The 15721-nt window shown below is 42.5% G+C and overlaps 2 protein-coding genes across 4 annotated transcripts in view; both read right to left on the bottom strand.

Moving 5' to 3' along the window:
* The window catches only part of SEPTIN5 (septin 5), a 42558-nt gene extending 41198 nt beyond the window's left edge, over positions 1-1360 (bottom strand). The window contains exons 1-2 of one of the 2 annotated variants that reach the window (XM_035340498.1): positions 1241-1360; positions 1069-1079 (exon numbers count right to left, since the gene is read on the bottom strand). In XM_035340498.1, the coding sequence (XP_035196389.1) occupies positions 1069-1079; positions 1241-1283 (54 nt within the window). In that variant the 5' untranslated portion in view covers positions 1284-1360. Of the gene's footprint in view, positions 1-1064; positions 1080-1240 lie in introns of both variants that reach the window. The other variant, XM_035340495.1, reaches the window with a different exon arrangement.
* A 2422-nt stretch (positions 1361-3782) lies between these two features.
* The window catches only part of LOC118174891 (septin-2), a 38816-nt gene continuing 26877 nt past the window's right edge, over positions 3783-15721 (bottom strand). Inside the window, exons 12-13 of one of the 2 annotated variants that reach the window (XM_035340651.1) lie at positions 12238-12331; positions 3783-4589 (exon numbers count right to left, since the gene is read on the bottom strand). In XM_035340651.1, coding sequence (XP_035196542.1) covers positions 12263-12331 — 69 coding nt within the window. In that variant the 3' untranslated portion in view covers positions 3783-4589; positions 12238-12262. The remainder of the gene's footprint in view (positions 4590-12237; positions 12332-15721) is intronic. The other variant, XM_035340653.1, reaches the window with a different exon arrangement.

Below are 15721 nucleotides of genomic sequence, written 5' to 3'. Positions count from 1 at the left end.
AAACTCCCGTAGCTCGAGAAAAATGTGCCTGATAAGACCCCATTATCCCATTACCACTGGATTTACTTTGTTCCTCTCACCACTGCAGTCAGCAGCTCACAAAAACACACACGTGTCTTTTCGCAAGCACCCACTGCGCTATAGGGAAACACCATTTCTTGCAGTGCCTGGGTGAACGCCTAAGCTGCTACATAATTAGTCTGCTTCTTTGTGGTCCAGAAAGGCTGTGTGGTGCCACTGCCTCGGTAGGCAAGGTGTTTGCTTCATGGGGAATTACAGCCCCAGACAGAAATAAAGCAGACCCCAAAGAAGTGCAAACCAGGCTGGGAATGGGTGGATTTCTTCCTGCTGCATAGCCCCACCGCACTGCCCTGCTGTGTCAACCATCGCCTCCATCCCTACCTTTGTGAGGCACAAAAGCTTTTCCAAGCTCATTTTCAGCAGACATCGCCCGTAATCACGATGACGGGTGCTAAGGAGCACATGGCACTCTGCTGCTTACCTCTTACACAGACAATCAAGCCCAGCGGAGAAAAATTCTTCCCATGAAACACCCTAAACCCCTCCAAATACCAAACGATGAACCAAAACACAACCGTCGATGTCATCGGATTGCATCACCCCCTCTATCTCTCCAGGACTCAGAGACATGTCTCCGAAGAGCTATTTGCTTTGCAAAGCCAAGCAGATGTTCCCTAACGCCCAGCTTCGGGCTGCCTGCAAGGAGGTGATGTGCTGCGCCAGCAAGGAGCGGCACGACTGGGTCAGTGCCTGCGCATCTGTGCTGCGGAGGGGAGAGGGAGCGATGGGCGACGTGCTCCTAATGCTGAAAAGCCTGGTCCAGCCCCTGCGCTGCCTATCTGCATCCCAAGCTACTCGGTGCACTATAGAGAAAGGGAAAAAAGGAAACCCCATCCAAAGCAGGGGGGGATGAAGCAAAGCAAGGGCGCGTTCCCCGGATGAGCCCAGCTCAGAGCAGCCGGGGCTGAACGCTGCCGCGCTCAGGTGCCAGGGCACCACCCCGGGAGAGCTGGGGGCGCTCGGGCCGGGCCGGGCGAGGTCACCTACCTGCTTCTCCTCTGCGGGGCGCATCGAGGCGAGCGGGGCAGGCGAGGGCGGGATGCCCGCGGCGGGAGCCGGCAGCGGGGAGAGAAAAGAAGAGAGAAGGGGCCGTGAGGGACGGCTGCGCCGGGGCCCGGGGCGGAGCGGCCGCGCGTCCCCCCCCGGCCCGCCGCCTCACCTGGGTTGACCAGTTTGCTCTTGTAGCGCATGCCGGTGCTCATGGTGCCGGGAGCGCCACCAGCGCGGGGCTGCCGCGGACGGGGCCGGCCCGGCTCGGCACGGCCCGGCACGGCTCGGCACGGCCAATCCCGGCCCCGCCAATCCCGGCCCGCCCCGCCCCGGGCGCACGCCCCGCTCCCGGCTCCGCGCTCGGCCCCGCGGCAGCGCCGCGCCCCCCGGGAACGGTGCCTGCTCCCGGGGGGGAGGGGGGGCGCCGTGGGAGAGGAGAAAAGCAGCGAGCTGCTGGGGGCCGGAGGGGAGGCGGCTCCGCGGCTAGCGTCTCCCAGGGCTGGGGGAAGTCCTGAATCACGCGGCAAGCCTACCGGAGGAATATGAATGCAGCCAGTATCATATACGTAACGTACATAATACACACGTCCCAAAGCGGTCCCTTTCTGCCAAGCCGTTTTAAGAATAACATTGGAAGTTATTTTAGGTGAAAGCTGTCGGTACAGCTTTAAGAGGAGGCAGGAGAGAGCTGGAATGAACCTAAAATGCTCCAAAATCGGTACTAGCCCACGGTTTCACAGCTCAAAGGAACCTCAACTGAACTGTGAAGGTGCAAGCATGGGGAGGGGAAGGCTCAGGGAACCCAGCTCCTTCCACCAGCTGCCATGGCTGCAGGGAGGGCTCATCTCTCCCACCTTTCAAGGTCAGGTAAATAATCAGACTTGAAACTTCTAAACACAAGATGGGATAGCCTTAGCATGGTGATGGCTGCACAAGCACAAAGACAGGGCCATGCCCTAAAACAAAACTGGCACCAATGCCACAACACTAACTTTTCAAATCCCTACGGTCATCCCAGCATCTAACTTGTCATGTCTTCCACCTGCTCGTTGAAAGCACACCTCATATCCCAAAGCAGAAGTTGGCAGTCCGAGGCATGGATGTTTTAAAAACCTATTAGTTTGTTCCCAGCTTGCTTTTAGCCATTGATTCAAAGCATCAGAGAAAATATTTCATGTAGCTGTTAGCATATTTCCTCAATTTTAAATACTAGACAGCCACAGACCATTAGAGACTCCACACCACAATTAAAGGCACCAACAATCCAATGGGCCTTTCATGAGTTGTATAATAGTCTGCCACAGCGCTTTAAAACTAATGAAGACTGAAAGGACTGCAGTTGCCTGCTTCTTGATCCTCCTAAACAGAGTCATTAAAACAGTTACCTGCGGGTACTTTGTCCCACTGCTGGCAAACATTTGCCTGGAGAAGGCCTGGGTGGAATTCACAGAGAAAAAGGGACTTGTCTTCCACAGCCGGGGCACTGCCAACGCCAACAGAGTGCAAATGCAAGATCCAAAATTAGGCTCTAGTCAGAGCCATCTCTCCAGAGATCTTCACAGCAGCAGGCAGCTTAACAAATTCCCCCTTTCAGTTCTTAAGTATTTTAACAAAATCAAGTTCAAAAGTAACTGAAGATTAACATCAGACAGTATCAAAGAAGTGACATAAAAATTAAGTCTACGTAAGAAGGCAAACACTCAGGTATCAGTAGTATTGTGAGGCTGGTTTTGAGACAAAATGCTCCAGCTGGAACTGCCAAGCCAGAGGGAGGCACAGGCTAATTGGAATCAGTGGCTGCTGCTGGTCAGTAAGGCTTCCCACACCAGAACTGTGACACCGATTCTAGGTGCCTTGCTTTGAAAAGAGAGGGGGAAAAAGCTCCATTTTTAATAAAATTAAAGGCAAGATGCTTTTGAAAGCCTGCTTCCCTATAGTGCCAGTTCCTCTTGCAAGATGAACCTTTCATGTTACCTTTGCTCAGAAAACTACTGCAGTCTGCAACTAAATGTCCTGGTTTCTCAGGAAGGGTGTGGCTGGCCTGGCTTTCACAAGTACAAACGGACAGCATCATTTTAAGAAGGTTGCAAAATATGATGCAGAACTCTGGAAGAAAACCAAGAAAGGCAAACATAATTGTACACAGCTCATGAGAAAAAAAAAAACATTCACAATTAAATCTCTCACCTTGGCCCTCTTGACAGACATGCTTAAAATTCAAACCTCCATAAAACCTGCAGAGGCTTTGCATCTCAGAACAAATCCGTCACCTCAATTCTTCTTTCAACTTAGTACAGTAGCCAAGATAACAACATTACGTCCATTTCATGCAGTTTAACTCTGAACACAGGCCAGATACACTTCCCTGTGATGCAAACTTTGTTAAGTCCATCCTGATGAAACAGTCATCTCTAGACAGCAGAATTAGGGCTAATACCTACATGAAAGGCGCTCCCATTTAGGACAGAAGACAAAGTACCTGAATCCCATATTTGCAAGATAATTTACACTTACGTGTATGTAATACACACAAGACTACAGAAGCATGCAAAGGAGCTATGTAACGACATACAGGAAACAGCAACGTTTATGAATTCCTACACGAAGGTGCATGATCAGATTTGCCAAGGTATTTACAGACCTAAGCAACATCAGAAGATGCCTAACGAACTTTGTAAAAACAGCCAAAGCCAACAAAAACCACCCCAAAATTCAACTTTTTCCACATTCATACATTTATTACAAAACCTCAATGAAAATTAGTGTCATGGTATATAAAAGGTTCGGTACATGCCATCACTCAGCTGAGAGAAAGATGCCTGTGACGGGAATTCTTGCAAGCAATACTTGAGACCTGCAGACACATCTTCAGAGGTATCCACAGAAGTTTCTGGCATGCATAGTGTTCACAATATTTTAAGGCACAATGATTTAGAAAAGCCAGCTTCTCTGCACCACTGGTGTACCGTCAGTGTCTTGTACATTTTCTCATACATCACACAAATACAAGTCACCAGAGAGGAAGCTTGAAAAGTCATCAGATCACAGAGAAAGTTAGGAAAAAGCTGATACAATACAGAATGGCTTCAAATAGCAAGTGAAAGTTAGGATACTGTGCAAACACACATACATTTACTGTAAACAGGCCACAAAGTCTTTTAGAATTAATCACAAAACGGTTCAGAAGAATCTAGCAGGTACACGATTAACTCCTTAAACCCCGCACAACGACTAGCCCGACCAGCATACCCTAGGCATTTCTGTATCAAAAGGTATAGGAAGGAGAATAAAAACACATTTAGAAGTATGAAGACAGTGTTACCAAAGTACTCAAAAAAGATACAATATGACTTGATTAACATTGAATATATAAAAACAAGCAGTTTTACAACACAATCTTCAGACTTTGTGTTTGTTTTAACGCAGGTCTTGATCTGCGGCATCCGGCTTTTGCATTTGAACGTTACCACTTGGTCAAAGAAAACAGAGCACCCATCCACTTAGAGAAGTGTACACTGCTGTGAACAAAAGTGGAAAACAGAGCATTAGAACGGACAAATTCTCAGCACTGTCGGAGCGTTTCTGGCTTTCTGCCCCCCTCCTAGCGAAGCAGCTTAACGCAGGGAGCGGGGCACCAAGTTGCTGCCGCAGAGACCTGCACTAGGGCTGGTCGACTGAGCTGGCTGATGACAACGGCGAGTTCCTGACACAGTTTGGCCCCAGATATTTATCACAAATGTCTAATGAAAGCACAAACAAGAATCTATTTTAGTTGCATACTTTCTTAGGCACCCACACTCCCTCTGGTCTGTGAGAACACAAGCACTGCGTTAGGGCTCATTTAAACAGTAACCCACGAGATCAACCACTGCCGCCTGTTACGTGAAGCATTACTCGTGATGACAACAACTCAATTTTAGCCATCTAAACATGGCTAAAAATAAGCAGCAAGATTAATATTACGTATGAACACTTATGACACTGCTTAGGTAAAAAAGGAAAGCAAACATTTTTCCAAGCCTTCATACAGCAGCACCGCCTGACGTGGCTGGAGGCAGGGATGCTGACCTCTCGCTTCAGAAATGACTACCAGTTTTGGATGTCTCTGCAGTCACTTGCCAATTGAAAAGGCTGCTATGGAGAAAGCTGAATTCCAGCTTTTCCTGAAAATTAAGCCCTGCTTTAAAAAGCTGTGGCACATTTAGAAGTTGGGACCCCTCTGGTTCTCCAGTCCCAAAAGTACTCATTCACACAAGGAAAAAACAGCTTAATAGAAACATTCATCTGGATGGAAATAAAGAAATATCCTAGAAAACGTTGCTGTGCCAAGGAAAGTAGAGTGCAACACCCATCCAGACTGCACTTGCTGATTACAGCTGGGATAACAAGGAGAGGAAGCTGACAATCGGGGTCCTTTGCTGTTTATATATTGAAAAAAATTCCCACTGTGAGAATGGCAATTACCTAACAGCTCAAGTAGGCCATCACTTCACATAACCAGAACAAGCAAGCCAGCAGTAAGCTTTAAAGCCAGAGTCCATACTTTGTTAAACACGTTCAAAATGCAGATGCAAAACTAACCTCATGCTACGCTGTTACTTCAAATACAAAAAAGAAACTAAATTCCTGCCATTGCCTGCATACCTTCAATCTGTTATGAAAGGCGTATCAAGAGGAGGTGGTAACTGATTTCACAAAAAGACCGGAGTTGCCAATAAACGTGAAGACTGTGGTTACAGGCACAAGTGTGTAGGTGTTACCAACACTAGCAATGCAGTATCTGTTTTTGTTATGCTTGTGGAACATAACTGGGCAAGGTATGTTTGCGTATTTTCAGCGTGGATTCACTTCACTGCTTTCTTCCTAATCTCCTTATGATGCAATACTTTACAACACATTAGGCTGATACTGTTCATTACAGATTTTATCTCCACTTTTATGCATTAGGACTCCCGCATGTGTCTTTACTGAATGCCTCCACCTGCAACACGAACTCCCACCGTTATGTGATGCACCGCAATAGATCCATTTCTGCAGTATGCCACTAAAACGTGATTGGCAAGTAGCCCAACCAGCACCCCTTACACATGCACCCTGATGCACGTGTTCCGATCCTACCTTTGTAAAGGTTACAAAAGACTTAGGAAGGAACAGGCTTGCTTTGCCCCCCTTCAGTTGCTTCAAAGGACACCACTACAACGCAGGGTACTTGACATGTCTCCCCCTACAGTTCTCAGCTCCCAGGGAGGGAAGTTTTATAACCAGTTACATTTTCTTACTGACCTAAATTCTTTAAGTATCACCCATTTTATGTTGTAGCTACAACCATTTTGCTTTCCAAACACTGGCAAGAGCTTTGAGAAATTGAGTCTTTCCACAAGGCTTTACAGTTAAACCCTGGAGCTTCTGTATCAGAAAAAAAAAATAAAAAAAAAATTGGAAACTTTGTTAGAACTCCTGGAAAAACAAAACCATTAAGTACTTGATAAAACCCATGTCCTGTTGTTTGCTAGTTCTGATGCATGTGGTTACTCACAACCTCAATAATCTGGGTTATAGCTAAATTTGTCATTCTCTGGTGAGTTCCATGCTTCAAGTTCGTTCCATTTCCTTTTGCTAGTCTGTAGCAACACCTTGTATTTCTCCATAATAAATGCCATCAGCCAACTATACAGCTACCAAACTGGCTTTTGAACTGTTTTCCAACATTTATCAGTTAATTTAATGTGCTAATAGGCTTAATGTGCACTGAGTCATATACACATACGAGGCTCCAAGCTCCACAACTATTACAAAAGTTTCTCTGAAAATGCTTATGGAGTAAAAAGCTGCCTGAAGCATATAGAGGCCCACCACGATAACAAGTCAGGCCTTGGCACGGCCCTAGAAGGTCTGTGTGCCCCCCTCCTTGGCACGCTAGTGCCTACGAAACTCTGGCAGCAAACACCTCCCTTCACCCTCTGCATCCAGTGCAGAGTGTCACTGAGATACAATAAAAGGTGGAAATACTGAAATTGTATCATTCCTGAGAAATCAAGCCTCACAGAGGCAGGAATGCAAGGTACCACTGCACGTATTCACAGGAACTGAGCATGTCACTGCACTGTGGCCTTAGTCTTTCCCAAGGCACCTACACATTAGTAAAAAGCAAATAAATGCATTTCCACTCACCCCTGACATTTCCCCACAAAAACAGGATTTCGGCAGGGACCCATTAGGCATTTGATCTGCTCTCTATTCAGGGATCACTCGGCAAAAATGAAGGCAATTTGCATTAATCCATTTGCTTACATTTCTGTGTACTACGTGAAATTATCAGAAAATTTGCTTTTGGGTGTTTCAATTGTTTTCATTTTACATTTCGCAAACTCATCGTATTCCTTGGAAAGCTCTAAGTCTGCAAAATGGAGACTGTTTTTGTTCTGGGGAGGTGGGAGGGTCATTTATCTCCCTGCTCTCCTCTAGAGGGAACAGAGCAGTTCTGGAAATTGGTCTCAGTGGGATGCAATTTTCAAGATGCATCTATCCTAAGAGTTAGAAATGAGACACCATTTCTATTCCGTATTGAAATAGGTCTTGACAAACTCCGGGAAATTTTGCATACAGAAGTTGTACAGAGAAGAACATCCAAGCAAGGTTCTTTAAATAGGCCATATGATGGCAGCAGGTTTACCGACCTCACCACACGCCATATTAATGGCACGTATTTTTTCTGTACAGTTATTTGAAGACTACAACTTTAACAAAGTGCTACCTAGTTTCCTACTGGGAAGAGCTGAACAGTTAAGTTTCTGTCAAAAACCACAAACAGAGATAGTGTAGAACAGCCAAGGTGACAGTCCAGGCACAACATCACCTCTTCTTAAGTTCTTGGATTGCGAGTGGAAGACGACTGATCTACCAGTTGAGAACAGTATGGGCTAATAGGCGTAAGATATTTTTAGATGAACAAGTCCAAATGAAAGCTTTTTTGTTCTCTATGATGAGGGTTAAAAGCCATATAATGTCCACCACCTGAAGTGTGCCTAGCTGTCTTCACATTATGCACAAAAGCAGGCAAGCACCAGCTCCAAGTGGGCAGGCACCAGCTCTAAGGCAGCTCTTAAGGACACTGCTGAGATCTCTCTACAAGTTAACATCAAGGTCCTGCGGAACCACACCAGTTCAGTACCGTACAACTCTGCTGTACGGTAGCAAAGGAAAAATGTTGATATTAAACCAGAAGTTTTCTCTAAGGGAAACCAAAATTTGTGCTAATCCATCAACGCAGGGTTTGCTGAACAACTCCAAAGTTTAAAGAGCTGAAAAGTGCTGGAGAATGACAGCACTCCCCTAGCCAGTTTCTAGCTAGAGAAACATCCCCTGGCAGTGCCAGCTGGTTGTTCCAAATAGGACAATTTGCCAAAGCTCCACATTCTCTAGGCTTTCAATTTCAGCTGCCAAAAACTACAACATGATCTTTACTTCCTCAAATGACATCTCATCAGATCAATTTGGCATTCAGCAGCATCATTTTAGAAGGCTGGTTGCTATGACAATGTGTTGTGGTGTTCTGTTGAATGCTGTCAGGTCATTGGTAGAACTAAAGAACTAGCTGTATGGGGCCTTCAGAGCAGTTCTAGAATCAGTTCTGATCTAGAATCAGAACAGTGTTAGAAAGCTCAGAAAGCTTTAATATACTCATGGAAATCATGAGCTTTACTAAAAAATTAACATCCTACAGATATTTTTAAATGTTCCCCCCCCCCCCCCATACATTTCCCTACCCATAACTGTATTTCCAGCTGGCTGTATTTGTTTTCCATTGCCTGGTTTCTGTTACTGCTTTGTCCCACCATGATCTTGAAGCTGTGTGCCAGACAGACAATTCAGATTTGTAAGAATAACAAGAGAAAAACAGATTGCAAAGACCTACACTTTCAGAAGCAGAAAAGGAAGGGAAAAGCATCAATAAACATCTCACTTTACAAAAATAACTGCAGCTTTTCTTAACAGTTGCTCATCTGAGTTAGGTTCAGAAACTAGTAAATATGCTGTTAGACTTACTGCAGACTTATTTCAATAGGCAAGAAGAATTTCATATTGGAACCAACAAATAAAACTGCATTTGTTTTAGTTTCTGGTAACTTCAGATCTCCATCTCTTTTCTGTGAGCATTCACTCGAACTGCCAAATCTAAGAAGCAATAAGCCCCTCCACTTAACAGCAGTCTTGCATTTTGGAAGCAAGAAATGTGAAAATTAAACTTGGCTTGAAGTCTTTATTGTGCTTCACTGGACTCATAGGATTAGTGTATCAAAAGGTAGGGGGAAAATGGTTCCTGCTTATTCTACCTTTATTCTCATGTCTGGCTGTGCTCTCACTGCCTGCCACAAACAACTCTACATGTACGATTTGTAGAAAATATTTAGGTGGAAAACCACTCTGAAAAGCTCTCTTAATCAGCACTATCATGTAGAGTAAGTACTCACAGACTTGTGTCAAAAATTGCACTGGGCACAGTGGTTGCTACTGTTCACAAAATCATCTTCCTTTCCTCAGTCTCCACCAGTGCTTTTCTTCACTTCCCCTCAGATTTCTACTTCTCAAAACAAAAACAACAACAACAAAACAGCCCACTGCCCACAACCTTGACCTATGTCACCCCCCCACACTTCTCTTACACTAGCCTGAAAGCAAAGGAAACTGAAGGAAACTGCTGGCAGCCAATTCTCCCTTCACTCCTTCCATAAACTTTTAAAGACGCCCCTATTCAAAGGGGACCAGATAAACCAGACCTTCCTTCCAGCCAACCCTTCTTTAGAGCATTTTATGCTATACCGACTTGCTGGTCTTTGGGGGGAAGATTTGATTTCACCTTTATCATCATGCAATGCAAGACTCTTCAGAGAAAGCCCCCAGACATTCAGCAATCTTCTCCACCCCATCCCAAAGTACATCTGAAGCCCAGAAGTGGGTATTTCACATACTTGGACATCACTGCATTAATTATCCAACTGCTCACTCTCCAGCTCTTATCCGTGAAGACACTTACACCACATTGTTCTTTCCCAAAATGCCTGAAAACACCTTTGTGTGAGCTTTACAGAGGTTTAAGGGATTTCTGAAGAAAATGTATAAATACGTATTCATCCAAAATAAGAACAGTGAAAACAGTAACTTTACTCGTTGTCTACGAAGTTACATATTCTTAGTGTAAAGATAAGTACAAAAAAGCAACGGGAAGAGAGACAATGCTTTCAGTAGCAGTGCTGTCATAGGCTAACACGTAAATGCTTGTAGAACTAGAGCCTAAGAGATGCTTGAGATAAGCTGCAATAAAATGAAAAGGCATCAAGTATATTTTGATGCGTGTTGACATTTTTGTTCTGTTAACTCCTGTGTTAATTACAAGTTTCCTGCTTTCTCTGGAAATAACGTATTCAATAAAATACCACAAATAAATTTGATGGGAATAGTGGAGGTTGAAATCATCATTCCTCTTTATCTGAAGCCAGTTAACATACAGGAGAGAAACTTCCCTAGGGATATGTTCTTGATGAGGATTCACTTCAACATACTGATGGGCTCATACAGCCACACTCCAGTCTAGCAGGACTGCAGCTGCAGTTCTCAGTGTGCATGTTAGCCAACAAGTTATATTAAAGTCTATCAATTAGTATCTGAAAGGTTACCAAAAAAATTTCAAAACACTTTCCTGAAAGCAATCTATCAAACAATACGATTTCCCTAGCAGCTGCAGAAATCTAGCTTAGCAGATTCCAAAAAACCAGCAGGACCTTTGCACATGAAGATCTCACTCAAATCCTTGTCAACTTTTTTCACATTGACTATTTCAGATCAGGAAACTCTTACGATTTGGTTCAAACTAAATCACTACAAGATCACGCAGCCTAAACTGGAGAGATTTCCTGCTTAACACATTTAGTGATCCAAGATGTATTCCAGATTAGCGAACTATCTAAAAAGTACCATTTCACTTGGATACACGTAAGCATGCTCAGAACTTTGTTTACTTATGTAGCCATGGCTGCTAATTCAGCTTGGGACACACCATGCTGCAATTTGTTTTCATAAATACCATATTCAGTATTGCCAGCAGCTGTGAAACACACGGAATCTGGTGCCATTGCCGGCTAACCCTTACTGTGAGCCCTCAGATGCCAATTTCAGACATGCTATGCTCTGTAAGCAACTATAGACAAGGCAATTAGATTTAGGGTGCTTTTTTCTTACCAAATATAACTTTAAAGGATGCATGCTATTAAGCATGATTTGTAACTCACAAAAATAATTGAGCTTGCTTGCAAATAGCAATGGTAATTTACACTACATAAGGTTTCCTGCATCAAACAGCTTTTTTCACAAGACGCCGGAGTCTGGCCTTATGATAAAGTTGGCATGAAATCTTGGGACCTTCAGTTCAAGCTGAAATATTTAACAGTCTGCATAATTACCAGCTCCTGTCTGAGGAAATGAGAGCTTTATGTCAGACACCGATATCACATACGCTGCATGGTCAGCCACAAATTAACCTCAGAGTTTAAATCTCCAGCTGTGGGAATATACATCTTCGTATGAAAGTTGGAAGACTTGATGTGAAGACTCCCCTACCCACAAGATTTGGAATTGTAAGAGTAAGAAACCTAAGTCTGAATTACTTCTTTCCCTTAACTACTTCACTGAAAGATCACAGTACACATACCATTAAAACCTTCAACTTCTGCTTAAACAGGAATCCAGTAAGTCATCTTATTCCTTAGGAGATTCTTTATTTATTTATTTAATATAAACAGGAAGACTGAAGGTTCAAATAAAGGCAACAAAAATCTCCTTATTTTAGGCTTGGAATGTTGGCAGCTGCCACAAGGTCATAAGGGATAATATAATCCATTTTATTCAAGCTTTACATTCCAGAAGACCAGCAATCACAACTGGAATATTAAACTGAAATACTAAGCAACAAGACTCCTCATATTCTATGTTTTATTCTTGCATTTAAGAGGGAAATTATGCCAGAAAAGCTGTAGAAAGCAGAATTTCTGAAGAAACCGTATTTGCTACAAGATTTCTTCACTCACTCTAATGTGCCAAAAAAGTGCAAAACTGACAACAATCACTATGAAAATCTTCTGTAGGAGGAGTAAAATGTCAGAAAAGTCATACCTGATGCATCCAGATGTTAAACATCTTAATCATCACTGGGCTTCATCCTCATTTGGGCTTGCATCTGTGCAATCATCTCCTGCATGCGGCGCAGCTGTAACAGAAAAACACCCACGTGCTTAGGACAATTTCTCTTAAGCTTCAACATGGAGTCCAAAATCCAGGACATTTTACATCTTTTTCTTCCACAGTACAATGCAGACCCTATTTGCATCCTTTTAAACTAGAAATGTTAAATTCAATCACATAACTGAACACACTTTGTTTCTCCCATCCCAGATTCTTTACATCCAGCTTTCACAAGAGTTTTGTAAAAATAATTACAAGAATTACCAATAAAATCCAGATCTTTTGAAGCTAGCAATGTTTGCAGCTGTTTGCAGACCTGTGAATTAATATTTATTCTAGGATAAAGAAAAAGCATTCTCTTCATGTATGTACAGAGGTACAATGCTTGAGTGAGGTGAAGAAGCTTTGCTCTGATACAAATACTCAAAGCACACTACCCTTCATGAATACTCATCTTGTGACTAACCAGATAATTACACAAGTTTTTAGCAACAGTAACAGCCAAAATTGCTGACAGAATTTAAAAACCTCTTCAAAGGCAGAACAGAAAGATGCTTACAAAATTTGGAAAGACAGACTAAACACAGTGAACACCTTTTTTAAAAAAAAAAATATCTAAATGCTGACATTTTCTTGAAATTAACTGTTTTTCTTGAAGACATTTTCTTAGGACACTGACAAGTTAATTTCCATCTCATAAAAAATGCTTGTTACGTATCATGCCCTTTTTTATCCTTTTTTTTTTTTTTTTTAAAGTAAGTATCATGCTTTTTTTTTTTTTTTTTTCCATTTTTTTCTTTCTTAATGTTCCTAAGAAAGAGTAAGAAACACTAAGGCCGATTTCCAAAATGCATACGCAAACACCTCTGATTTGGTATACCAACAAACAGGTGTTCTAACCTACAAATTGGAAAAAACAGGCTGCAATAAAATAACGCCATCTCAAATCGAAGATCACTTAAGGGATCTGCTGCTTGTGTAGCAGATTTTTATTATTCTAAGAATAATTATATTGTTTTACTATTCTGCCATTAAGCTTTATTCTTCAGGAATAAATACTTAGAAGATAACTTTCTCTTGGGGGGGGAATAGATGATAAAACTTTTCAACTCAAAATGCACTGTGGAAACAACTATACTGTATTTTCATCCAGGCAACCAGATCAGGCACAGAGATACTAGTTATGTCACTACATGCAATCCAGAATAATCTGCAATGTGTCTGCAAGTAAATATATGCAGAGTTCAGCTGTCTTGATTGTTTTAAACACAAAGAAACATCATGGAACAGGGAAAGAATAGCTAAAGGTGACTCTACCACTTTTTCTTGCCTTACTTCAGATGCAGGTTTGGGAATGAATAATGGAAAGATGTACGGAGATCGGAGCATAGCTGGAGGTCGCAGAGCTCGCCTAGAACTAGCTGGCTTACAGACTGGTACACATCTCTTGCCACAGCAGCACAGAGGTCTGTAAAGGCTAATTCAGGTCCTGTGACTACAGCACAGATAGACCCTGACAGAAGGAGATTCACACAGGAACAGCGTGGTACAGTTCAGCCTGCAGTGGTTATTATATATCTGTCTACATCTGTCTGCTAAACAGTCAAAAAGCCTCTGATCAAAAAGATGACACTGTTGCAGGAAGGAAGAAAAGCAGAAAGTCTCAGAAATGAAGGGTTGTGTTGATTCCCTGCTTCAGGAAAATGAAGTTTCATAGATTAACTTGTACAAATGTACGACACCTGGGCTTTTAAATTTCCCCTCTGCAGCTTTACCATCAGAAGAAAACTAGCCTATTGGAAGCTCGCCTACTTTCTTTCCCAAGAGCACTTGAAACTGAGCTCTGAAATACTCCCAAAATAGCAACCATTCAGTAATCACAGGGAAAGATACTGCTGCACATGTATTATGGAGATTTGCTTGAACACAGCATTCTGCTAATAATCAACATCATATTTTAAGACTTGATTACATCACCAAGTCTCACATTTCCTTAACCTTAATTGACACAAACATGCCCACACCATGAAAGAAATCATATGTTGGAAGACTCAAATCTAAGACAGGACAAAAAAAAATTACATCCGCTCTGCTCCAACACAGAGTAAGATTTTCTTTTTACATTTTCATGTAGAGCTTTTGAGATCTCCTGGTGAAGAATTAGTTCCATCCCTTAGTTAAGTAACGGCAGGTTGCTGAAGCTTTCAGCATAATTCAGTAGGAAGACTTCCAGGCACACACAAACCTGTTCAATTAAGTACCTTGTTGTATCCCGTGGCTGTTAGTTCATAGTAAGATATTAATGTTTCCTTTTAATATGGGAAAGTTGGCAAAAAAAAAAAAAAAAAAAAAAGACATTTAAGGACATCTATCTACCAGAGAGAACCTGTGTTTTTCACTGCATTTTGTTTTGGCTTTTGTTGAGCATTTGATATGCAAACAATTCAGAATGGTTTCTTCTTCTAAAACTGGAGCTTCTCAAGAGCTCTTACCAAACTCACAACTATGCATTTCAAAATAGCATGCTTAACAGACAACCTATGAGTAATGCCACTTACCGCACACTAAAACCTGACTGCATAACTACAACGCTGAAGTTTGAAGTAATAACTGAATTTAGAGAGAATGCACCTAAATATCTTAGGAAAATCATTTGCACTATATGAATCCTGGCAGCTCAAGCATAAAATTCACAGACTGGTGCTTCTGTGCCTTCCTTCTTTCCTATTTATGTCAGGACTAAAGCTTAGTTTAATCTATTGTGTAACTACTGAGTATCTATTACATGCAACTCCTGTAGCAACACAGAATGGGCACAAGCTTCTAAAACGAGAGTGAAAGTTACAGAGTTAAAAGTGAATCACACGGTGTCCTAAGGGATTCCATACCATTAATACAAATCAGATACACAGCTTTGCCAACAAGATTTCATCTGTAATGTTTTGCCCAGGGTACAGACAAGTACTGCTCCTGCCTGAACAAGGTGCCTCTTCAGTGACAACCCCCCAGGTGTCACAGGAAAAGCAATGTTAATAACGGAACACTATTTACTTCCTTCTGACATGCCTCTCCTCCCCACACCAAGTATGATTATTGATGTCCATGCTTTTTCATAAGAAGTTCATAACAGAAGAGGCTGTGAGAATAGGACCAGATGGAAAAATGAAGCTGCGGACAGTGAATTTTCTACTACACCAGTGTAGTAGATGTGTGTGTGATGTTCCCACAATAGGTGCTGCTTGTTAAAAATACTTTCAGTACCAAAGAGTAGAACTAAACTCGTTAACTGAGGACAAGAAAAATACTCCTGATAAGGTTGCCACATTGGGAAAGCGGCTAACATCAAGCTAAATGTATACTTTCATAGCACGTGCTGACACTATAAATAACAGAAGTCACTATAGTCAGCCATCAT

Source organism: Oxyura jamaicensis, chromosome 15 (genome assembly GCF_011077185.1).
Source record: "Oxyura jamaicensis isolate SHBP4307 breed ruddy duck chromosome 15, BPBGC_Ojam_1.0, whole genome shotgun sequence".
Classification (NCBI taxonomy): Eukaryota; Metazoa; Chordata; class Aves; order Anseriformes; family Anatidae; genus Oxyura; species Oxyura jamaicensis.
Note: the sequence above shows the minus strand (reverse complement) of the source record. Positions and strands in the feature narration are given on the sequence as shown.